This window comes from Ambystoma mexicanum, chromosome 12, assembly GCF_040938575.1.
Source record: "Ambystoma mexicanum isolate Mex_15411 chromosome 12, UKY_AmexF1_1, whole genome shotgun sequence".
Classification (NCBI taxonomy): domain Eukaryota; kingdom Metazoa; phylum Chordata; class Amphibia; order Caudata; family Ambystomatidae; genus Ambystoma; species Ambystoma mexicanum.
The window spans coordinates 51694395-51718968 of NC_090936.1; the positions used below are offsets into that span (position 1 = coordinate 51694395).

The 24574-nt window shown below is 48.4% G+C and overlaps 1 protein-coding gene across 1 annotated transcript in view; it reads left to right on the top strand.

The window, feature by feature from the left end:
• Positions 1 to 24574, top strand: part of CFTR (CF transmembrane conductance regulator) — a 1072657-nt gene that overhangs the window by 182155 nt on the left and 865928 nt on the right. Inside the window, exon 2 of the mRNA XM_069627944.1 lies at positions 19290 to 19400. Coding sequence (XP_069484045.1) covers positions 19290 to 19400 — 111 coding nt within the window. The remainder of the gene's footprint in view (positions 1 to 19289; positions 19401 to 24574) is intronic.

Consider the following 24574-nt stretch of genomic DNA (forward strand, 5'->3'; position numbering starts at 1 on the left):
TCACCCAGCCCGTTAAGTACCTTACCGCCATGGCGCTAAGTACGCCATCGCGAACCAACCGTAAATGGCCATGTAAAGTGAATCCAGCTGCCACAGGTGCACAGAAACAGCACACGTGGAGGCAATACAGACTCAGGAAGTACAAAAAGAGCACACCCCACCCCTTCCCACACCCAGTCACACTCCACAATGATACCAATACGACTTGCAATCTTGGGGCTGGAGGACCTGATAGCAATGCAAGTGCTACTACAACAACAACAACAACAGGCAGCACAGAGGAGACGCAGGAGGAGAAGGAGGGCAAGGCAGGGCCAGCAAGCCCCACCAGCGCAGCCAGTGCCACCACGCAGGCAGCCCCCAATCCCACGCATCAGAGCCAGTCCATTCAACCTCACTGCTGAGCAGATCCACACCCTGTACCGTTTGGACGGGGACACCATCAACGCCATCGTAGACATGACACACAACAACATTGTCAGCATGATAGAAAGTCCAACCGCCATCCCACCCCTACTGAAGGTAGTGTCTGTACTCCACTTCCTGGCCACAGGCACCCACCAGCACACAGTGGGGCACTTGCATGGCATTTCACAACCATTATTCTCACGTACACTCATCCAAGTGCTCGATGCCCTCCTCAAGCACACAGACGACCACATCTCATTACCACGGACTGCCCAGGAGATTGCAAACACCAAAGTGGGTTTCCATGCACTAGCCGGCATACCTGGTTGCATTGGTGCCATCGACTGCACCCATGTGGAATTGGTGGTTCCACGTGCCATGGAGGTACCGTACCGCAACCGGAAACAATTCCACTCAATCAACGTGCAAATGGTGCTGACTCCAACAAAATCATTATACATTGTTGTTCCCGATTCCCCAGATCAACCCATGATTCAATGGTCCTGAGGAACTCCACAATACCACGCTACATGGAGCGACATGCAGGCCCAAGATCCTGGCTACTCGGTGAGTCTAATGTCATGACCATGGAAATGTGAAGTGGGTAGGTGAACGACGTACCAATGCATACTCCACCTGGCTGAAAGGGGGGGGGAAATGATGCATACTCCACCTGGCTGAAAGGGGGGGGAATGATGCATACTCCACCTGGCTGAAAGGGGGGGGAAATGATGCATACTCCACCTAGCTGTGAGTAGCAGAGAGAACGGAGACAGATGATACCCTAAAGCAACCCAAACTCCACCCAACACCAGTAAAGCCAATACCCAATGTATGCAGCCCTACCATGTGAATGAGGTTGTGTCCCAACCATGACACAACCATCTGCAAGTGCATTCTACCAATTCAGACCACATTGTCAACAATGAAATGCACCTACATGCACGTCACCAAACACCATCAACCGAAAGGCCTGTCCCCCATAACTGCCCACAAAGGAGGCACATGACGGACAGAAACATCAGCCCACCATTACACAGACAGCAGGGCCCCCAAAATGTCCCTATCAACATCAGCATTGCTCACTGGGGTCATGATGAGGCCCACAGCAAAGTTGCAATGATGTGCGCATTGACATCACAGGACACGTGCCAGGCCAACAAAACAAACGGCATGAACGGACACAGTGGATGGGCACTCACAATGCACTCCACCCCTCTGCATACATTGGGTGATGGCATGCAAAACAGGCCATGAGAGCCATGAGCATATACTGGTTGCATTGTGTGAATCAATTAGTGCATTTAGAAGTGGTCCAAAGTAACAGTTGGATGCAAGCCATGGTGGCACATCATGTTCTTGATCAGACGTCATGACTGACACATACATTCTCGCCTACATACAGGTGATGCAGGCTATCCCCTGAAGAGGTGGCTCCTTACACCAGTCCGGCACCCGCAGAACCAGCACGAGGAGGACTTCAACCGTGCACATACACGTACCCGTGTGGTCATTGAGCAGACATTCGGCCTATTGAAGGCACGGTTCCGATGCCTCAGCAGGTCTGGTGGGGCACTCCTGTACCGCCATGAGAAGGTGGCAAAGATGGTCATGGCATGTGTCATGCTACACAATATGTGCGTCAGACGAAATGTGCCCCTGCCCCTGACGCAGAACTGCAACCACCTGACGATGAGGATGAGGAGGGTGCAGATGGGGCCGCACCTCATGGAGGAGGCGATGCACAGGAGGGGCGTGAAATGCGTCAAAATATAATCGACCAATGCTTCTAGCACACACGGCTGGTGTGTATCACATGGAGACAGCACTTGGGGCACTGTGTGTCTCTGGGACATGCACACTGTGGACTGTACACCAATAAAGCACACATATGCATTGAAAATGTCCACACATTTCATTTCGGAAAAAGGAAAAAGTGTATTTTAATCATAAATTGTCGTGACACACCCCCTCCCCCGTCCCCCTCCCCCCTGCACACCCCAACACACCCCCTCCCCCCTCCCCCCTGCACACCCCAACACACCCCCTCCCCCCTGCACACCCCAACACACCCCCTCACCCCTGCACACCCCAACACACCCCCTGTGAGTGTCTACAGATGCCTGTAACAGTGGGCACAGGCTATTACAAGCCCCCTCTCCCGGCCCCCGGGGCACCCCTGCCTGTGGAGCGCAGGTTCCGTCCTGAACGTCGGACGGGGCTGCTCTGGGCAGAACTGGCAGCGGAGGATGTCCCTGCCTGCTCCCGTGCATGCATGTCCTGTAGGGTGTGGGAGAGCTCAGAGAGCACACGGCGCACCCCGGCAAGTTCGCCACAAATGTCCCTTGACATGGACTGCATTGCATCCCTCAGGGTGTCAGTGTTCTGCGCAATTTCGGCCCTTAGGGTCTCCGTAGCCTGTTCGATGGCTGCCCTAGCCCCCACACATTCCGCAGCATGCTCGGTGAGTAGCGTGGACAGCTGTTGCTGCCGTTGAATGATGTCCTCAAGGGACTGTTGCCCCTGCTGGGCCATGCCCATTGCTGGTGGTGTGATGGAGGGGCTGCTCCCCTCCTGTGGACTTAGAACTGGGCATGGGGTAGATGGCCACTCCTCTTCCTCTGTGTGCCCCTGTGTGGGATCCTCATGGGGGCTGGCATGGGACGAACAGGGGGAATGTGGAAGGTCAGTGGGGTGTCTGACGTCGTGCTCCTCAATGTCGGAGTCTGAGCATGCTGCAATGGCAGCTGATTCTCCAATGGTGCTGCTGGCCGCAGAACCGGTGCCTTCTGTGGCAGGCAATGTTGGAACAGGTGGTGCTGCTGCGGCTGGCCTGCTGCCTACTGGGGTGCTTGCCAGTGGACCGTCCTGTTTGCTGGCAGTGGATTGTGCTTGCTGTGGGGTCTGGCTCACTGCAGCTGTGGTTGAGGGTGCGTGAATGGTTGTCTTGGCCTTCTTGGCTCTTTTTGTCGCAGGGGTGTCCTCGTCCTCGGGGTGTGATTCTGAGCCTGTGGTGGAGCAAAGGAGGGAGAGCGTTATTGATGGGTCTGCGGACATTGTAATGACAATGATTGACATGATTTTGGTCAGTAGATGAGGCACATTTGAGGCAGGGGCATGCAGGTTGTCTCCTTTTTGTGTGGAATGAGGATGGAGGTATGTGGGTGCCGGCAGTTAGGGTGTGCATGCTACATGTATACAGGGTGGAGCTTGCATGTGGCTGTGGGCAGTGTCCAGCTAATGTGTTGCATTTACACTCTAGGGCAACATTGTGCTACACATGAATGGACTTCAGTGACTATGGCATGTCTTGATTTGAGGCACCTACCTTCATCGCCTGATGTCGGTACTCCTCTTTCCATCCCTCGACGCCTTCAATGCCTTCCATGCCAATCGTGCTGGCACATATTTCCTCCCACGGTTGGAGTTTCAGTGGGGATTCAGAACCTCCACCGGTAGCCAGGACAAGGTTGCGGTTGGCAGAGATGATGCTTCTTACACGTAGCCTAAGGTCATCCCACCGCTTCCTGCACTGCTGTGGGGTGCGGGGTACGGTCCCCACCGCGCTGACGCGCTCTGCCACCAGGGCCCATATGGCCTTCTTTTTGGCTATCGCCGGCCTGGTCATTTGCGGCGAAAAAACAACGGCTGCATTGTCTTGTAGGGTCTCCGCGAGCATGCTCAGTTCCTCCCGGGAGAATCTGTCCTGGCGCTGGCGGTCGCATGCCTTCTTGACAACTTTGGGCATTTTTGGGTGGTTAAGTGGGTGGGTGATGGGTTAGGACAGGTGTCAGGGTTGGATCTGGTGTTGTTGGGAAGGATGGCAATGGATTGTGTTTTTAAAGATGGCCGCCGTGCTGTTTCCCGTTCCACCGCGATGACGCTATTTCCGGTTCCGCTTTTTACGGTGACCACTAATTGCGGCCACCGCTGATTACGGTGGCCGCTAATTACGGTGGCCACTGAGATGGGTGGCGGTAGTGCACCTTGCGCGGCCTACGATGCCGGTAGGGGCCCTTTCCGCCATGGCGTTATTTACATTACCGCCATGGCGTAATGCTCGTGCGCGATGGGTCGGAATGTGGCGCTCTTTCCGCCATCGGTCCACGGCGTAAACGTTCATTACGCCATGGCGGTAATGTCGGCTACTTACCGCCAGGGTCGTAATGAGGCCCCATGAGCTTCTGGGGGAAGGAGGGGAAAGGCAGAGGAGGTGCAGTAGGAAGTTTGACGTTTTAGAGACATCAGAGATGTGGGCGGAGAAGGAAAGTGTGGAGTCAAGGATGACTCTGAGGTTCTTTGCCTCGCAGGTGGGGGTAGGAGGAGGGCCAAGGGAACCCGGCCAGAGAGTGAGGGGAAAGGATGGTGAAGGTGTGCCGATGAGGAGGATCTCTGTCTTGCTGGCATTCAGACAAAGATCATTGGTGGTCACCAATCTTGAATGGCAGTTAGGCAATCAGAGATGAGAGAGGGAGAGGAGGTGACCGAGGGCAGCCTGAAAATGAGTTGAGTGTCGCCAGCGTAGCACAGGAAATTTGAGCAGAAAATGGCAATGTAGTGGGCGAGAGTTGCCAGGTATTGGTTGAAAAGCCATGGCGAGAGGTTAGACCCCTGGGGAACACCACAGGTTGAGAGGAAGATAAATGATAGGCAGGACCAAAGTTGGACCTGGGAGGTTTGATCAAAGAGGAAAGAGGTCAGCCAGGCCAGAGCCTGATCAGTGATACCCAGGTTATCATGGAGAAGGTTGAGCAGGATGGTATGGTTGTCCGTGTCGAAGGCAGAAGAGAGATCGAGGAGGATGAGGACAGAGGGAATGTTAGAGTCAAGATTGAAGAGCAGATCGTCACAGGTGTTCAGGAGAGCAGTTTCCGTGCTTCTGGCAGCTCTGAAGCCAGACTGGTGGTCATGGAGACAGCCAACAGAATTGGAATGAAGGTTAAGCTGAGAGATGGCCAACTTTTCCAGGAGTTTGCCCAGGAAGGGAGTAATGGAAATTGGGTGATAGTTAGCCGTAAAAGAAGGATCAGCTGTGGGTTTCTTCAGAAGAGGATGCACAAGGGAGTGCTTCAGAGGGGAGGGGAAGGATCCTGAGGCAAAGGAGTGGTTGCAAAATTCAGCAAGGGCCGGAGCGAGGGTGTCAATGTGGTCCTTGATGGTTTTAGAGGAACAGGGATGAACTTGTTTTGACGAGGCTTTCATAGATCGGTCTTGTCTAGCAACCTCATCAGGGGTGAAAAGAGGAAAGGACGAGAAGGAGGGTGGGGGGTGGCTGAAGGAGGGTCAGCAAGCACACTCTGAGAGGGGAAAGGAGGAGGAGAGCTGGAGAGGGGGGGGCAGGATGTCCTGGGTTTTTGAGATAAAGTAAGAGGCAAGGGCATTGCAAAGAGCCTGGGAGGCAACAGGAGGGGTAGAGACTGCAGCAGGGTTGGCCAGCTGCTTGCAGATTTTAAAGAGTTCGGCCGAGTTGTTAGATGCCGCAGAGACACAAGCTTGAATGTGGACTCTCTTCTTGGTGAGGACAGAGAGTCGGTAGTGCCTTTGGAGCAGGCGACATGCCAGTTTGTCAGAGGATGAACAAGAAGTCTTCCATTTCCTCTCAGCCGCCCTACACGTACGTTTAAGTGTAGCTAGGTCGGAGTCATACCAGGAATTGCACTTGGCTTGGCATTTCCATAACCTTCATTTGAGGAGTTTTTGTAGTTCTTGGTATATGTTTACACTTTTGATCCCCGGGAGCTCTTGAGAGTCTCTAGTCTTGCGCTTATAAGAAGGTGGCTCTTTTCTTTCTTAGCAATTTGAATCCTTCGTGGGTTCTTTCTTCCTCTCTGTTGGGCTATCTCATACCCTTTTCCTGTGTTTGTTAACCCACCTCCTGGGGTCTTTCCTCTTATTATCGTTTCAAATGTCTTTGTTATCACAACTGTATAGGCTTAACTCAGTATCTTTATCACAGTCTTTCATACAAGACTGCCAGTAATCATCATATGTTATGTTATGTAACGCTCTTGCTTTCTTCCAATACGGGGCTTCCTGCTCTCTTAGGTTTTCAGCCTGAATATTGCTATCTCTTCTGTAACTTTCATGCAGTCCCTGTGGCCTCCCCCTTCCTGGAAGCACCCTGGTACATTCAGACAACATGGGTTGATTCCGTAGGCTCTGCGATGGGACACATCTGCTGTGTCTGCTTTTTGCCCCGGTTTCTTGATTCTCTCCAGGCTCTTCCTGTTTGTCCCATTTTACGTGGGTTGACACTGTACGTGGATAATGGCTGATGGTTCTACCCAGCCCTTGTTTTGTTTGCGATACAGGGAGTGAGAATGGCAGGAGACTGTTCAGCGCCCGTGAGATAACTAGGTGGGACTCTCGCTGCAGTCATTATGTTCATTAAAATAATTTGTCATTTTTAGAGGGCGCTCCTCTATGAACACGGCAAATATGGCCAGTTCTATGGAATGGTACCCAGTCTAGAGTCTGCAGCCACATTGTAGCTCACTGTACCTTTCACAGATGGGAAATAACCATTTGCATATCAGTCTTTGTCCCGTGAATGGGGTTGCTGTTGGTACTCTTGTTCAGAGAGGAATTGCCATAGCATTTCGGTGCTCCACTGCCCTTGGGCAGGACAAAGACTGATCTGCAAATTGATATTTCCCATCTGTGAAAGGTAGAGTGAGCTAAAGTGTGGCTGCAGACTCTAGAGTGGGTACTTTCCCATTTTTGCTGTGTTTGTTCTCATAAAGGAGCGGCCATGACTAATTTTTGATGACGTGCATCAAGCATGCTGTGGACGGCACGTGTAGGCTACAGTGCTTCTTCACCTATATGAAGCACCTATATGAAGCACGGTGTAAAAAGTATATTCCACAGAGATGCGTGTACTTCGACTATAACCGTTTGATAGGTACAGCTGCATATGTCCCAGCATGCACTACTAAGCACTTTAAGGCGGCATTCAGGGTGAAGAGGAAGTGATCAATTCTCTATACTTACACTTAGCTAATGAAAATGTCTCTTAACCAGACCTTATAACGTGCGGTTTTGCGTTCACAATAAAAAATATACAATTTAAAATGTTCGAATTTTGTTGTGAAATTTCAGAAATGGCCCTAAAAAGGCATACGTATTAATTAGTTTACAACAGTATCGAGTTTTGGTTGCCTGATGATCACTGCACCAACGCCCCAAGACACATCATTTCGAGCAGTGGTGGTGAGCAACCTGCGGCCCTCATGATGTGCGTCAAACACCTCCCATCAGCCAGCCAGAATAGTCAAAGATGGGGGATCCATTTTAGAGGCAGCAACGCAGCCTGCAAAAGGGTCTTTTAAACCAGAAGTGCAAATAAGGACATAAGGAGTGGGGTTGTATGGACTCTTTATGCTTGTTGGCAATCGATCCTTATTTTAAGTATCATTTTTACTTTTGTGATGCTATCGTTTCTTTTTACTGCCACGACATTTTGAAATCAATGCCACCCTATTGTGGTGGGTGTGCGTAGTGCCGTACTTACCTAATGGTGGGTATATGCAGTAACTTGACGGTCTGATATCAAAAGACGCCGCAGTAAGTTCTGGCAGTCTTCTGCGGCAGTGGACCCAATGCGCTCTCTTTCTTTGGAGCCATTGTCTTCATAACTGGTTAATGAACTGAAGAGGTCCAACCAGTTTGTTTTCTTTTTTCTTTGCTAACATTGTACCTGTACATCTGGGTTCCCCTTCCAAATGCTTATAATAACAACCACAGTCAGTAGCTCTGTGGGACTCCAGGAAATGCCAGCCAAAACTCCAGCTGCCTTTGCCGGCTTAATGCCGCATTATAATGTCTAAACAAAGCATGACGGCTTTTAGGTAATCAACAGCGAGTCAGAAGAACAAACATTGTGCGGCATACCTGGGCGAGACGGCCACCAGATATCAAACAAGGACCCTCGATGACTACTGGCGAAAGACAAGTACATTCATGGATACGCTTGAAATGCCCTTAGCAGCAAAGCCCACCCCAAATGTGAGCTGATCGGAAATTGGCAGGGAAATCACGAGAGCGTTCGAAATGTTGAATCTGTTTGCCAGGCTATGCCAAGTCCTGCACAAAGCTGTAGGTGTTAGAAATACTTTACTGAATATACATTCTAAACAAACGTATTTCACGCATTAACCAACAATTCCTTTGCATAATACCCTGGTCAATATTGTTTCTTCTAAAGGTCAACCAAGTGTGTGTATATTAGGATAGGTTTTTTGTTCAATATTACGGGACTGGAATTTTTAGAAAATGCAAATCCGACTGCAGGGACTCACCCGCACACAAGAAGGAGCTGTCGCCAACAAAATAAAGCATAATAATTATCAAATGTGTGGCTAAAGAAGTAAAAAAGAAATAGGGGCATGTATGCTGGTGCAGGCGCATGCACAACGCAGTCCGACATCTTTTTGACTGCCCCTGTCAGGTCTGAAAGCAGGAGAGCTCCGGATCCTTGCTAGGTAAGAAACAAAAATTAATTTATTTTCATGAAAACATCTGCGCGGAGACCACACCAAGGGAGGTGAAAAAGTGGGCAGCTCTGACCCCCGCCTTCTCATCGGTTTTGAAATGTAATACAGAGATGGGTCAACCAAAGCTGGGAGGATAGCGCATTTGTCTTGGAAGCAAAACAATGCACAGGTTCCACGGTTAGAGACTGGTCTCGGGTTTTAAGCATGTTACAAAAGATTAATTAATAGTGACCCTTCTGTGCAAAATAGAACAGATAATGAAAGAAAGCCATTTATTAAGTCCAAAAGAGAGAAAGTGAAAGTACATCATTTAAAGAGGGGAACCTTTGAAGTTTGCCCATATTTATGAAATAGACATTTAAGAAGCAGTAACTAGTCAGCATATAACAGACAAAGTGTACTAGCCAACAAGGCTGAACTAGAAAATTACCGAGAGTGGAAGTGTGAGCAAAATGCCATGGACAGAATGAATTAGCCAGAAGGTCTTATATAGTGAATTGTCAAGAGTGGAAGTACAGACAAGTGTGTGAATACAAGAAGCCCTGGCAGGAGTGTATACCACGCAATTACAAGTGTGTGAATAGCAGAAGCTCTGGCAGGAGAGTATACCAGGCAACTCCAGGTGTATGAATCCAAGAGAGCAGAGAAACCCTGGCAGGAGAGTACACCAGGTATCCTGAAAACTCAAAGGACATTGTGTGCCTGTTTTGTATTGATAAAAAGAAAAGACAAGAACTTGCATTGTTAAGAAAAGGATGAAGAAGGATCCAGGGGAAGGGAGACACCCTCTGGGGTAAGGAGCAATATCCTTGAGAGACTTTCTGTTGGAGTTACTTATTGCTTTGCCCATTTTAACATTTCTAAAACAAAGAAGGTCAAAGAAATTATCCTTTTCATTTTAGAATTCATTTTCTTACAATGTGAGGGTAGGATTAGTACTTTGGACCCAGGACGGTTTTGTTTTGGACATTCTAACACTGACATATCCTTAGTTTTGAGTTTAGGTAGGGAAACTCCTCTAGTGCAGGGACAGCAAGGCATTTTCCCAACCCATTTTTATTTATCAATAATAGTCTTTAGCCAAGACATGACCAGATTGGTCAGGACCAGATAACAGAAGCAGGGGAGGGTAAGGGGGATACAAGAACCCCCAGGAAACAAGAAGTTGGTGGCTGTTCATGTGAGGTTAAAGGAGGAGGAGGCGGCAGTGAGAGTGAAATAGTGGTGTCTGAGGAGAAGGTGGGATGGAGTTGTAGTAGTGTTAAGGCGGTCTCAAAAGTCCCAAACAGACCCAGAGGAATTGGAGTCAGTCCAATCCAGACTCAAAAACAGAGTAGACAAAGTGCAAGGAAAAATCCAGCTTTATTATCATCAAAGCAAAGCCGGGACAGCAGGCAAGTATTAAAATCTCATCACTCTCGATATGTTAGTAAAAAACAATAGCATAAATACTCTAAATGTGTCATCAATGACATCATAACATAATCTCAGTTTACAAAATATATGAGAAATGGGTATAAGGTTTGGCTAAGTATAGATTATATAGGGGTTAAACATTTCACTGGGTTACAAATATCCGATGGCTCCCCCTGGAACCACCCCTATATTAATAAGGTAAAAAATACATAATATCTACGAAAAATAATTGGTTGGCATAATACGTAATGGGTAGCATGACATTAAGGGTTCTGATAGGCTGGCTATTTGCTAACAACCTTGGACACTTGACAAGTCATCAAGGGATGAGCCAGATGGAGAGTAGGATGACAGAGGCCCATGGACAGTTCCTTCTTCAATTAAAAGTTACCATCCCTCATTCTCAGGCCATGAGACCGGACAATCCCTTTGTACTTGTGTGGCACCTAGCACTTATGTGTGCTTTTAGGGAGTACTGCTGGTGACATATCTATGTTGGCGTTTAATGAATAGCCAGTGTTCTCCAATTATGGGTCACGTGCTGAAGGACCATGTATGAAATTGAATGACCTTCTTTCTATTGAGGTTTTAGCTAAGATTAACGTGTGTGTCATGTTTTCGGTTGTCACCAGGGACACTCTTGGGGTATTCTTCCTGGAGTCTTTTGGCTTGCTGTTTTACTGCACCTGGCTAACAAAGACAGGTTGTATTCTTATAAGACTGCTTTAATCTGAGAGTATGCTGCTTGCCTCTTGGGAATTGCTATCTCGTGCCTTCGTTCCACTGTTCCCATCCTCCCTCATTTAGTTTTAACCTTGGCACTAATTGCCAGCTACCGTGTGAGCTCTGCACAGATCTGTATTTCTGTGGATTCACCTTTTTGAGTTTTCAAGAGGTCCTGAGGCCCTTTCTCTTTTAAAACCATGCTGCGGCTTCCATTTTTAAGAAGATGGCTGCGCAACGACCCTCTTGTTTCTATGTTAGCGATTTATATTCACGTGTTGTTCATGTTGCATTTAACTTATACATTGGCTATGTTAATATTCTTCATGTATATATTACCTATTGTACGTGTTCTTCACGCTGTACCTCCAGGGGATAAGGGTGAAACGGTTGTTCCAGTGAGTAGCGTCTCTCATCTTTGCAGTATTGGTCGCAAGGGATGAGCAGAAGCTATGGATGACGTATACATCTGCCTCCCAACAGTAGTGTGTAGGAGGGTGTGATAGAGTGTAGGCGTGAGTACTAACATCAAAGGGTTGAGGTAGTAACAAGAGTAAGAGACATCAGAGGAAAAGAGGAGTAGAGGTGCAGGGAGTGCAAGGGGTGAAGCTGGTCGGAGTATTAGACTATTAGACTAGAGAGAGGAGTAGAGTGTAAAGAGAAGCAAAGGAATGACAGGGTGCACTAGGAAAAGGATAGAAATGGGCAGAGTGCCTGGATTCACATCCTCATTTCTCTGTTAGCCACTAACCAACCTATAGTGTAGGGTGGGTCTAGGAAGTCCTTGAGGCAGATTAGATAGAAAAGGCAACTGTCTTAAGGTTGTCATGACCATCTAGCTAGAAAATAGACGGTAGGGATCAATATTTACTTATCTACTAACAGGGAATAGGAAACACCTGGCTTGGATGAACAACGCTGCATCAAGACGAGAGAGCGATGGCCCTAGCAGCCTGCTTAAAATCTTTATTAAAAACCCTTGAAACATCTCTGGGATTTAAAATATTTGTGACTAATCAACTTCCGGGGCATCAGTGTTCCAGGGATGAATATTGGTTTCTAAACCATCAATCAGCCCCACACCTCTAGTACACCAGAAGGGATCTGAACAGATTGGAAACACAAGCAAATTATAAACCCCCTTGTTCAATTTTGGTAATGATGATGGCAGGGCAGGCTTATCTTCGAATGGTCGTGCATTGTTGGTTAGTTGTAACACAGCAAAAATACAATTATTACACAATGATAAAAGGAATTGTCAAGTCAACGTTGTATAAAAATATGATTTTATTATTATTACTACAGACAGTTGTTCTATCACACCACAAAATACAACCCACGTGTAAGGGAATGCAGAGGACAGACAGTTTCAAAGAAGGAAAATGGATGCACTCTGTATACTGACAGGAGGGTAGTCAGTATAGTAAAATAAACATAACAGTTCAGGGATACTTGGATTCAGCACTAAGGGAGCAATGGGTCTTAAAATGTCTCTAGGGGCCTTCGGAGACGGACCAGGGGGACAGAGTCACAAAGTACCTGTTGCTTATAGGTGTTCTTGGTGCTCAACAGGGTGAAGTCGGTTTCAGGGTGCTTTACAACTTCTGCAACAGAGTTTAAGGCGAGAGACAGCTGCAGGTATCAGGCGGCAACAAGTTTGGCGAGCGAGGCTGGACGGACGGCTGCAGGCTGGCCTCCATGGCGGCTCAGGGTCCGGAATCGTTGTCTCAGTGCTGGCTGGTGGTTCTGAAGCACCGGCCGAGTTGTCTAGGAAATCTTTAAGTGACTGTTGCATTGCAGTCAGCTCGAGGGACTCGACTGGCTTGAAAATGTCTTTTAAGGCCGACGTTGGTAGATGCTAGTCGATGCACTTCTCCTAGCCTCTTCACTGGGCTTGTGTTGTCCTTAAAGGCAGATGGCCCAAAACTGAGGAGTGTGCATTGGGCAGCTGCCTTGCCCTTGATATTTGGTTCAGAGACTCTCTGGCACTTCACACCTAGGAAGCTTGCAGCGGAGCCTAGCAGGGCACGCTGTGTGGTGGTTGGGTACCAGGTCTGGAGCTACTGGAGGGTCCTCTGGATTCAGTGTCTCCCTCTGTTCCCTGGGAGATGTTTAGGGGAGGCATCTTGCTTCCCTCTCGGAGTTCCTGGCCTTCCTTCCCTTGCGGAAGATGTAAGGCAGACTGTACATTCAGCCAGGGACCAATGATGAGTTCCTTATTTAATTTATTTATTGTGCATTTGTAAGGCGCTTATACAACACGAGATTGTGTTTCTTTTTGCTTCTTGTGAAGCCTTCAGATGATCTGCCAAAAGAGGGGGTCTGCCTTCTTTTACAGCCAAATTAACCTCAGGGATTGGTGTAGGCTAAGCCAACCTTAATGAACCAATCCTGGGTCCCCACCAACAAACTCCTGTATGCGTGAGGTCATAACCAGAGTGCTTTGCAACAGAAAAAGTAAAGCTGTGAAAACATGTAATACTAAGTTCCACCCATCTTCCTGTCTGTTTTGGATCAAAGGGTCTCTCTGGTTAATTGATATGTCTGTGGTTCCTGATTAAAGCAGCAGGTCTCCCTTGAAGCTGCTGCAAGACCAGAGTCTCTGGCTCCTGCAAAACACATTCTCGTACCTTATGATTGGGTCCCCTTGCGTTGAGAACTACTGTAACACTTAGTCCCAGACATGACAGTTCACTGCCAATCGATACTGAGTGTGGAAGCTGGCTTCAGGTTGACACAGTGCATATGAAAGGTTGTTGGGGTTTCCTGTATCCCTTGTTAGCCTCTGCAGCCAGGCCCCATGTGGGCCTGTTTGAATGACTCTTTGGTTAGTGTGTGATTTGCTGGCACCAGCTACAGGGCTCAACAAAAGGGCAGGATGGATTGGTTGAGCCTATGTTAGTTAATGAAGCTGGCCATGACAGGGGGAAGGTTTGGTCTTCCTCTTCTGGAGAGGCATTGTGTACTCCTCCTGTCATAACCCAACTAAATATGACAGGTAGGGACTTCGCCTGTAGGCTCTGTCCACCGAGAGTACACAGGTCTATGCGTATGTCGGGCAATGAGCATAGGAAAATGTGCACGGATTAGCCCCACACATTTTCCGGAGGTTGATCTCCCATCATTCAATATCATTTAAAATGTCAAAAAAGCGCAAGGGAGCGCACACCCACCATGCGGATGGTCGAATTTCTCACAGTATTCTTCGTGCCATCTGTAACAAATATACATAGATGTCTCAAACCATGAACTTTGCATCGAGGACATTTTAACTTGCCAGGAAGGCATTAGTGTAAAGCAGCCAAATTCTGCAATGGCCTTACAAAAGGCTTGCCACCAGAATCAAGCTTTCCCTAATCGAGCTACCACTCCCTACTACCCATTTACCCTTTGTAGCTCTCCTCCTGACAGCCACCTCCCACCACCTTAGTCTCTTCCCTGCATTTCCCCCACCTCCCCCAGGCCCCATAAGCACAGCCTAGTATACTTGGCCCCTAGTTACCTGCTACCACCTGTCCCAATATTACCCTTAGCAATCCACCCGCTACCATCCCCATTGCTAGCTTGTTCTCCCTGCCTGCTGACTACCTAATATAGCTTCCACTGCCTCCTACCCATCTTACCCTTTATAGCTCTCCTCCTGACAGCCACCTCCCACCACTTTAGTCCCTGCCCCGCATTTCCCCTACCTCTCCCAGACCCCATTACCACAGCCTGGTAGTCTTTGCCACTAGCTGCCTGCTTCCTCCTGTCCTTAGTTTTACCCCCATGGTCTTACTTTTGTCTCCCTAAGCGGGTACTCTCTACCCCTGCTTTTGGCTCCGTCCACCTGAGCCTCTAGCCTGGGATTACCTGCCTCCACATCCCCCCTCTTTTTTCCCCCTAAACTTCCCTTCACTTCATTTCCTCTCCCCCCTCTGTCTCTTTATCACTCCTTGTCTCTGCACTCTCCTCCTCTCTCTCTACTCTCTGTCCTTCTCCTATATCTTTTCTCTACCTCTCTATCACTCCTCGTCTCTGCACCCCCACTCCTCCCTCTCTACTCTCTTTCCTTCTTCAATCTCTTCCCTTCCCTGTCATGCACATTGCTAGATTTCTCCTTTCTCACCTACCCTACTCCCCCCGGCTTCCTACTCCCCCACTTCCCTCCTCCCTCTCCTCCTCATCCCTTCCCTAATCCTCATGTCCATTCCCTTGCTCAACCCCCTTCCCCATCCACCTCCTTCCTTTTCTTCCCCTCCTTGTCATCTTAACCTCATCTACCCTCCAATCCAACCTTCCAGCCTAATCAGCATTGCTCTGTGGAATGCCAGATCTCTTTACAATAAAACTGCTGCTGTTTTAGACATGTTCTTTTGCCTCAACCTTCACTTCCTCTGTCTAACAGAAACGTCAATCCCACCCCCAAAATTCTACTGTTCCTGCCTCTCTCTCCACCTCTTCCTCCTCCTTTTCTCAGGTATCTCATCCCTCTGGTCGTGGCAGAGGTGTTAGTCTTCTCTTCCTGCCTAAATATCTCTCATCTACCTCTTCTTTGTCCCTTCCTACCTTCTCTTCCTTTGAATACCTGTGTAAATCCTTTTCATTCCCTGACCCCATTTCCTTCCTAATTATCTATAGACCTCCTGGCCCCCTCTCTTCCTTTTATGATGACCTTGACCACCTCCTCTCTCTCATCTCCCCCTCCCCCTCTCCCTTCACTGTTCTTGGTGATTTCAACCTTCACCTTCCATCCCTCTCCTCTTCTCTCAAATCTTGACTCCTACCTTCTTTCTCCTCTCCCCTCCTCTCCTACTCACTCTTCCGGCTCCACACTTGATCTCATCTTTAATTCTACTTACTCCTCCTCCCCTGTTTACTCTCTTCCCACCTACCTGTCTGATCATACTCTGCTCTCCTTCTCCCTTACTCCTTGCTCCCCTCTTCCATCTCCCTTACCCCCTCCACTTCTTTCACTCAATGTGACCTCTGGAACTTTAACCCTTCACTCTTCCTTGATACCTGCTCTTCGTCCCTTCCACCCCTCTCTCACTTCTCCTCTCTCCCTGCTGACATTGCCCTTTCCTCTTTGTCCATCTCTCTCACCTCTAGTCTCAATCAACTCTATCCCCTCTCTTCTTTCCACCCTACTCGTAAGCCTTCTCAACCCTGGCTCTCTCCTCACCTCGTAGCCATACGGCGTCTCCCCCGTCTTGAGCGTTGCTGGCACAAATCCCCCCCTCTTCCTAACCAAACCCCCTACTTTTCTTATCACTCGCTATATGACTCCTGCCTTAATTCTGCTAAACGCTCCTACTTTTGTAACCTTCTTCACTCCCAAGCCTCTCATCCTCGTCGTATCTTTCAAACCCTCTCTCGCCTCCTCTCCCCACCCCCTCTTGACCTCTCTTTTACAACCCCTCTTTCTCCCTCTGACTTTGCTAACTTCTTCTCTCAAAAAATGTGTTCTCTTTGCCAAAAAATTATCTGCTCTCCTTCTTACTCCCTCCCCCCATCCTACTTGCACTCCCCCCTCGGGTTGCATGTCTGAATTTTTTCCTATCACTCCCTCTGACATTTCTCTCTTCCTAACTAAATCCCACCCTACTGCCGCCCCTTCTGATCCCATCCCTACCCTTCTTATTCCCAAGGTTGACCCCCCACTTATTCCCTATCTAATCTCCTTCTTCAACACTTGCCTCTCTACGGCCACCCGGCCACCTTCCCTACTGCCTTCAAGCATGCCACTATTATCCCCATCCTTAAGAAGCCTTCTGCTAATCCCCTTCTTGCGTCTAACTTTCGCCCAGTCTCACTTCTACCTTTTCTCTCTAAACGACTCAAACGCCTAGCCTATTCTCAACTTTCGACCTTTATCTCTAATCTCTCTCTCCTCCTCCCCCCTCAATTGGCTTCCGCCCCAAACACTCCACTGAATCTGCTCTTACCTATGTCCTCTCCCACCGCTCATTTGCCGTCTCTTGGGGCGGTTAAACCTCTACCACCTTCCCTCTGGACAACAGCGTTCCCCAAGCCTCTGTCCTCAGACCCTTCTTATTCTTTCTCTATACTTCACTTCTCACTCCTCTCATCTCTTCTTTTTGAATTTCTCACCATTTCTACGCTGATGACACTCAGCTGTTCCTCTCCTTCTCTTCCTTCACCCCTGACTTACATCTAAAACTCTCCTCCTGTCTTACTGCCATTAAAAACTGGATGTCATCTCATTACCTCTCTCTTAATACTGACAAGACTGAGGTCCTAGCCTTCCCTTCTAACACACTTCCTCCTCCCTCTCCCCCTCTTTCTATTCATTTTCCCCCTTCTGATCTTCCTATTTCCACCCATGCCTGGAATCTAGGAATCTACTTTGAATCTTCCATTTCCTTTACTCACCGTATTTCACTTACTACTCACACATGCCGCTATCACCATGAAGTCCATTCTTCTCTCACTTTCCATGCTACCAAACGCTTAATCTCTTCCCTCATCTTTTCTCGCCTTTTCTACTGTTCTTCTCTCTTTTTCGGTTTCCCCGACTCCCATCTTGCCCCCCTTAAATCCCTGTACCACTCTGCCATCCGTACCCTCTGTCTTCTCTCGCCTCATGATTCCATCTCCAACTCACTTTCCAACCTAGGCTGGCTTCCTTTCCACTCCCAACTTAAATTTCACTTCCTTTGTCTTGTCTTTAAATCTCTTCATGACCTTGCCCCTCCTTATCTCTCCTCTCTTCTCTCATTCTATTCCCTCTCTCGATCCATGCGCTCTGCTGATCTCGTTTTACTTTCTGTTCCCCCACCTCTTTGTGCCTCTTCTCGTTTCCGCTCCTTTCAGCTCCTTGCCCCTCGACATTGGAATTCCCTTCCTTTCACTATCCGCTCCATGTCTACCTATTCCTCCTTCCGTTCGCTTCCGTTCCTCCTTGAAATCACTCCTTCTTCACCCCTTCCCTGACTCCTTTCCCCTTCCTCCTCTTCTTTCTCCTCCCAGTACCATCTTCCTGTTCCTTTATCTTTCCCTGTCTCCCCTATGATCTCCACCCTCCCTACTGCTCTCTCTACCCCCTTTTCTCTCTCCCTTTTCTCCTTCCCTCCTACAAATGGTTCCACATGCTGTTTTTCTGGTCTGATTCATGTATATTTGTATTGCTTCTATGTTTGATCTTTTCTTGTTAAACTGTAAAGCGCTTTGGATTAAAGCGCTATATAAACAATAAAATACAAATACAAGATAATGACTTGAGATGTAAAGAAGTGGTTTAGACTCACCTGCTAAAGATAGCCTTTCCGGATAGCCTGTAAGGCCACACAATCTTAGTAAGCAACTGCTCACTCCTCTTGAAACAGCCTCCCCACTCATGCTTCTCCTGCGACCGACTGACCCACTTGCCCGCTCCCTGGTTAATCTGCTCCCATTCCTTCCTCCTAACCTGCAGCTCGTGCATGTTTCCAACCCTTTCAGCACTTTAAAGGTGGAGGGTCCTCAAATAGACTATGAATAAGCCCCTCCTACAGAACAGAGCGCTTTGGCCTGTGCTTTCTTGTTTTGCTGTCAGGTCTTTTAACGTTACATCATCACTACTGTGGTAACAGTTTTGAAAGGTTGCACCCTTGTTCTTTCCGCTTTCCCATGTGATGTAATTGCTGCTGTGTTTACTAGGAACTTGTGGCTCTGCATAGTCAACAACCATTAGTCTACTGCATTCCCTTGTGCCCTTTCACTTGCTGGACCAGTTTCTGGCATCCCTTACCACTTTTCTTCCGTTCACTCATGGGATGCGAAACGAGGTGCTTGTCAAACGTGGTGCACTTGCCAAAACACCAATAACATTAGAAAATAAAATAAATAATGAAACAAAAATAAAAGCATTTGTCAGAGACAGCTCAATATGGCTCAAGGAGACTGCCACCCAAGTTAGTGGTCTCGAGTTTTAAGCGAGCCTGGTGGGTAGGATGCTAACGCTTTTAGAGCATGTGCAGGGGAAAAGGGGCAGTCTCACCCATGTCGCCCTGTGACCCAGCTTATCCATGCCTCCTTGCCCAGTGTAGACACATAACCAAGGAAAGAGTGCAGGGCTGCCTTTACTGGTGGTCAGAGGCTCCATTCCATGCTTGCTGATTGGCTAGAGAGCAGGAGGATGCTAGATGAACAAAGAAGCAGCACATGATGCAGACTTTATTAGTCTAAGGAGAATAAAGCATGCTCCAATAAATCTATTTCTAACTAAATGCACCGTATTCATCCGTAATATGTCACTTCTTTCAGATGGACCAACCCGATTCTGAAGAAAGGCTACAGACAAAGGTTGGAGCTGTCTGACATTTATCAGATCCCTGCAGCTGATTCCGCAGACAATCTTTCCGAGCGGCTGGAACGGTAAGGCACTGGCAGCCTGGCCCAGAGTGCATGATCACAGCATGATGTATGTCATTCATACAGGATATTCTCTTTGCACCAGCCCTCCGGCGCTCAGCAACGTGTTCTCAACCTCCGGGCACGTAGTACCCATTATTGTAGTGGAATTATGCAGAATAATGAGCCTCCTGCACAGGCTAAATGATGCCAGAGGTATGCGGCTATATATTATGCGACCCACCTTTAGCTTTGTGCTTTATGTCACACAGAATGCATTGTAATGTCTTCACTAGGTACAGACGACAGTACATACTTCCGAACAGTTTAAAACACAGGTGGACATCCCTCTCTGATGTAACTCGGTTTTCTGAGCGCCTAGGTGTCAGATCATTGCAATCTGTGTGTTGAAATTTCATTCAAGACAGATAACAACCCCCGGACTCCCTCGCCCCACTCCCCCCAACAAACACCTTCACTCGTTGGTTAAAAGGTTGAAGTCTACTGGATCAGCGGAAGCCTAGGGTCTAGGTGGCTACTATGCTGGCGTTGGCAGTGATAGCTGTAATGCTTTACTTATAAAAACCATTGCATATAAAAGGTCTGCAATCTTCCGCTCTCCAAATGGTCTACACTACAACTCCCATCAGCCTAGCCAGCCTAGTCAATGGTGAGGGATCATGGGAGTCGTTATCCAGGACATCTGGAGAGCCACAGATTGCAGACCTCAAAGTGGGCCATTACCAACATATACGGATGACCATTTATCATGGTCATCCGTATATGTTCAGGCATTGTCAATTTTAGAATTCAAAATGAATGTCATTATAAAAACACTGTATGTGATAGTGGGAGTGTGTCCGAACACAGGCACAGTTTCAGTGAGGTCATTGCAAGGGAGAGCGAGCAGTAAGCAGAGTGGGCCTCGACAGCGAGCAGCTTCTGCAGAATCCTATGTGAGTACTCTCAGGGACTGAGGGGAGCACAGCGTTCGCAGGGGCCTGTCAGAGTGACCTTTGACTGCAGGATCGTCTGGGAGTGAGTAGCAGCACTCAACACAGAGTCTGCAAGCTTATCTGGGACTAAGAAATATCACCGAGTACAACTTCTGCGGGGCCATATGAGAGTAGAGTCTTTAGGGTTCTATGGGAGCGAGATCAGGCACTGATCAGCTCCTGCAGGGCCATACAGAAGTTGGGAGCGAGTGTTGCCAATGAGCACAGGTACTGCAGGGGCCTTCAGGAGTGAGCAATGCGTTTGCAGGGTCCCATTGGAGTCACCTCTGAAACTGGACACTGCTTCTCCATGGCCACGTCTTCTGTGGGATCTTTTGGGAGTTTGATCTGTCACTAAACAGCTTCTGGAGCGTCCTGTGGCAGTGAACTCTGACACTGAATACAGCTCTGGCAGAGGAATGAGCTCTTCTTTCGAGCAAAGTTTCTGCAGGGCTGCCTAGGAGTGAGCTCAGGCACTACACAGCTTCCGCCGAGTAATATGAGAGAGGGCTCTAGCACTGAACACAGCTACTGCACAGTCAACTTGGGACAGTGCCCCCCCTCCCCACCACAACTGGACGTGTCTTCTGCCGGAATCTGAGGTGGGTTGGCTTTAGCACTGAGTGCAGCATCTGCAGGATATGATGCAGGAGCGCTCTAGCACTAAGCTTAGCGTCTGCAGTAAATGCTGCGAGTGGGTTCTGGCACTGTGCTCAGCGTCTGCAGGATATGACGCGGGTGGGCTTTAGCACTGAGCTCAGCATCTGCAGGATATGATGCGGGTGGGCTCTAGCACTGAGCATAGTGCATGTAGGATATGATTTGGGTGGGCTCTAGCACTGAGCACACTGCCTGTAGGATATGATTCGGGTGGGCTCTAGCACTGAGCACACTGTCTGTAGGATATGATGCGGGTGGGCTCTAGCACTGAGCTCGGCGTCTGCAGGAAATGGTGCAGGTGGACTTTAGCACTGAGCACAACATCTGCAGGATATGATGCAGGAGCGCTCTAGCACTAAGCTTAGCGTCTGCAGTAAATGCTGCAAGTGGGTTCTAGCACTGTGCTCATCATCTGCAGGATATGAAGCGGGTGGGCTTTAGCACTGAGCTCAGCATCTGCAGGATATGATGCGGGTGGGCTCTAGCACTGAGCACAGCATCTGCAGGATATGATGCGGGTGGGCTCTAGCACTGAGCACACTGTCTGTAGGATATGATGCTGGTGGGCTCTAGCACTGAGCTCGGCGTCTGCAGGAAATGGTGCAGGTGGACTCTAGCACTGAGCACAACATCTGCAGGATATGATGCAGGAGCGCTCTAGCACTAAGCTTAGCGTCTGCAGTAAATGCTGCGAGTGGGTTCTAGCACTGTGCTCAGCGTCTGCAGGATATGATGCGGGTGGGCTCTAGCACTGAGCACAGTGTCAGCAGGATATGATGCGGGTGGGCTCTAGCACTGAGCACAACATCTGCAGGATATGATGCTGGTAGGCTATAGCACTGAGCACAGCATCCACGGGAAATGATGTACGTGGACTGTAGCACTCAGCGGAGCGTCTGCAGGATATGATGCGGGTGGGCTCTAGCACTGAGCACAGTGTCAGCAGGATATGATGCGGGTGGGCTCTAGCACTGAGCACAGTGCATGTAGGATATGATGCGGGTGGGCTCTAGCACTGAGCACAACATCTGCAGGATATGATGCTGGTAGGCTCTAGCACTGAGCACAGCATCCACGGGAAATGATGCACGTGGACTGTAGCACTCAGCAGAGCGTCTGCAGGATATGACGCGGGTGGGCTCTAGCACTGAGCACAGTGCATGTAGGATATGATGCGGGTGGGCTCTAGCACTGAGCACAACATCTGCAGGATATGATGCTGGTGGGCTCTAGCACTGAGCACACTGTCTGTAGGATATGATGCGGGTGGGCTCTAGCACTGAGCTCGGCGTCTGCAGGAAATGGTGCAGGTGGACTCTAGCACTGAGCACAACATCTGCAGGATATGATGCAGGAGCGCTCTAGCACTAAGCTTAGCGTCTGCAGTAAATGCTGTGAGTGGGTTCTAGCACTGTGCTCAGCGTCTGCAGGATATGATGCGGGTGGGCTCTAGCACTGAGCACAGTGTCAGCAGGATATGATGCAGGTGGGCTCTAGCACTGAGCACAGTATCAGCAGGATATGATGCGGGTGGGCTCTAGCACTGAGCACAACATCTGCAGGATATGATGCTGGTAGGCTCTAGCACTGAGCACAGCATCCACGGGAAATGATGCACGTGGACTGTAGCACTCATCAGAGCGTCTGCAGGATATGATGCAGTTGGGTTGTGGCACTGAGCTCAGAATCTGCAGGAAATTATGCGTGTGGGCTCCACCACTGGGCACAGCGTCGTAGGATAGGATATTATGCTGATGGGCTCTAGCAATGAGCACTGCTTCTGCATGGGAGTGTGTTCTGACACGGAGCTCAACTTCTTGAAGGTCCTATAGGATTTAGGTCTTGTGCTCTGTTCAGCTGCCTTAGGGTCATCTGGGAGTGAGGTCTTATGCTTAGCACTTTTATTTCCGGGATCATCTGAGGTGAGCTCTAACAATGAATACATCTTCCCCAGTGTTATATGACACTGAGTAAAGCTTCTGCAGGCAGGGTCCTATGGGAGTGAACTCTGACGCTGCGCATAGCTTCTTCAAGGCCCTGTGAGTGAGCTCCAACACTAAGCACAGTTTATGTGGGATATTTTGGTAGTGGTCTCTGACACTGAACAACTTTCGAAGGGTAAACTTGGTATGAACTCGGAACTAAACACAGCTTCTGCTCTGTAGGCTTATCTGGTAGTGAGATCGAGAACTGTGCACAGCTTTTCCAGGGTCGTCTGCAGGTGAGGTTTTGTACTGTGCACTTTTTCTGCAGGTCATCCATAGGTGAGGTCTGGCACTAAACGCGGCTTCTCCAGGGTTATCTGGGGTGAGGCATTTTACTGAGCACGTCTTCTGCAGGGTCATCTGGGTGTAAGGTTGTGTACGGAACACAGCCTTTCCAGGGTAATCTAATGGGGAGGTCTTATACTGAGCACAGCTTTTGCAGGGTCATCTGGGGTGAGGTCTTGTAATGAGCACAGCTTCTGCAGGGTCATCTGGGGTGAGGTCTTGCACTGAGCACAGCTTCTGCAGGGTCTTCTGGGGTAAGGTCTTGTACTGAGCACAGCTTCTACAGGGTCATCTGGGGTGAGGTGTTGTACTGAGCACAGCTTCTGCAGGGTCATCTGGGGTGAGGTCTTGTAATGAGCACAGCTTCTACATGGGCATCTGGAATGAGGGCAGTGGTCAACGTGTACTTTTACAAAAAATGTATTCTGCTTGGCTCCGCAGAGCCTTTCACAAACAAGAAAAAGAAAAAAAAGAACAACACAAGCGCCATACATTTAGTCTTACAATAAGAGTATGAACATAAACTAATAAAACAATACACTCATAATGAAAATGTTTCTAAAAGTACAAAGCCCTATGTAGAATTTGATTTCAATCTTCTAAATTCTTAAAACCTGCTCTATTAAAAACTGCTCTATTAAATCATATTTTATTCAATGTGATACTGACATTGGAGCCCTCCATTATAACATTCCAAATCGTTTCCTCCGTCATAATACAAAAGCTCACTAACTATTTCCCACAGTGAAATTTTCTCGAATCTGCCAAATTCTCACATTCCATGCACCAATGTCGTAGGGATTCAATTTGTGAGCCTTTACGCAATTGCTAGGTTCAATTTTCTCTTACAACATTCGGCCCAGCTCCCAATATTTCCATAGAGTTTAACAGATTCAACCGGATTCTTAAAAACTATTTTCTTCATTTACTGTGCGGAAACAAAGACATATACTTCGGGGGGATATTTACTGCTTTCCTGTCCAATTTCAGATAATGTTAATGGGAGAAAGCTTTACAGGTCTCTATTGTGCCTATCCAATCTGTCTCAAGCAATCGTTGTCTTACTAACTGCAGACAATCTTTGAAATGTTGCACAGTTAGTAGATCAGCTTCTAATGGCAGCATTTCACACGACTCCACCCACTGACATCATCTAGACTCCTTTCGCTCGAAGGCTAAAAGAACCTGCCCCATAAAAGATTTCTGCCCTGCCATTAATATGTTCCTATGAAGTGATAAAACTTTCCATAAAACCAGAGACCAAAGAGACAGA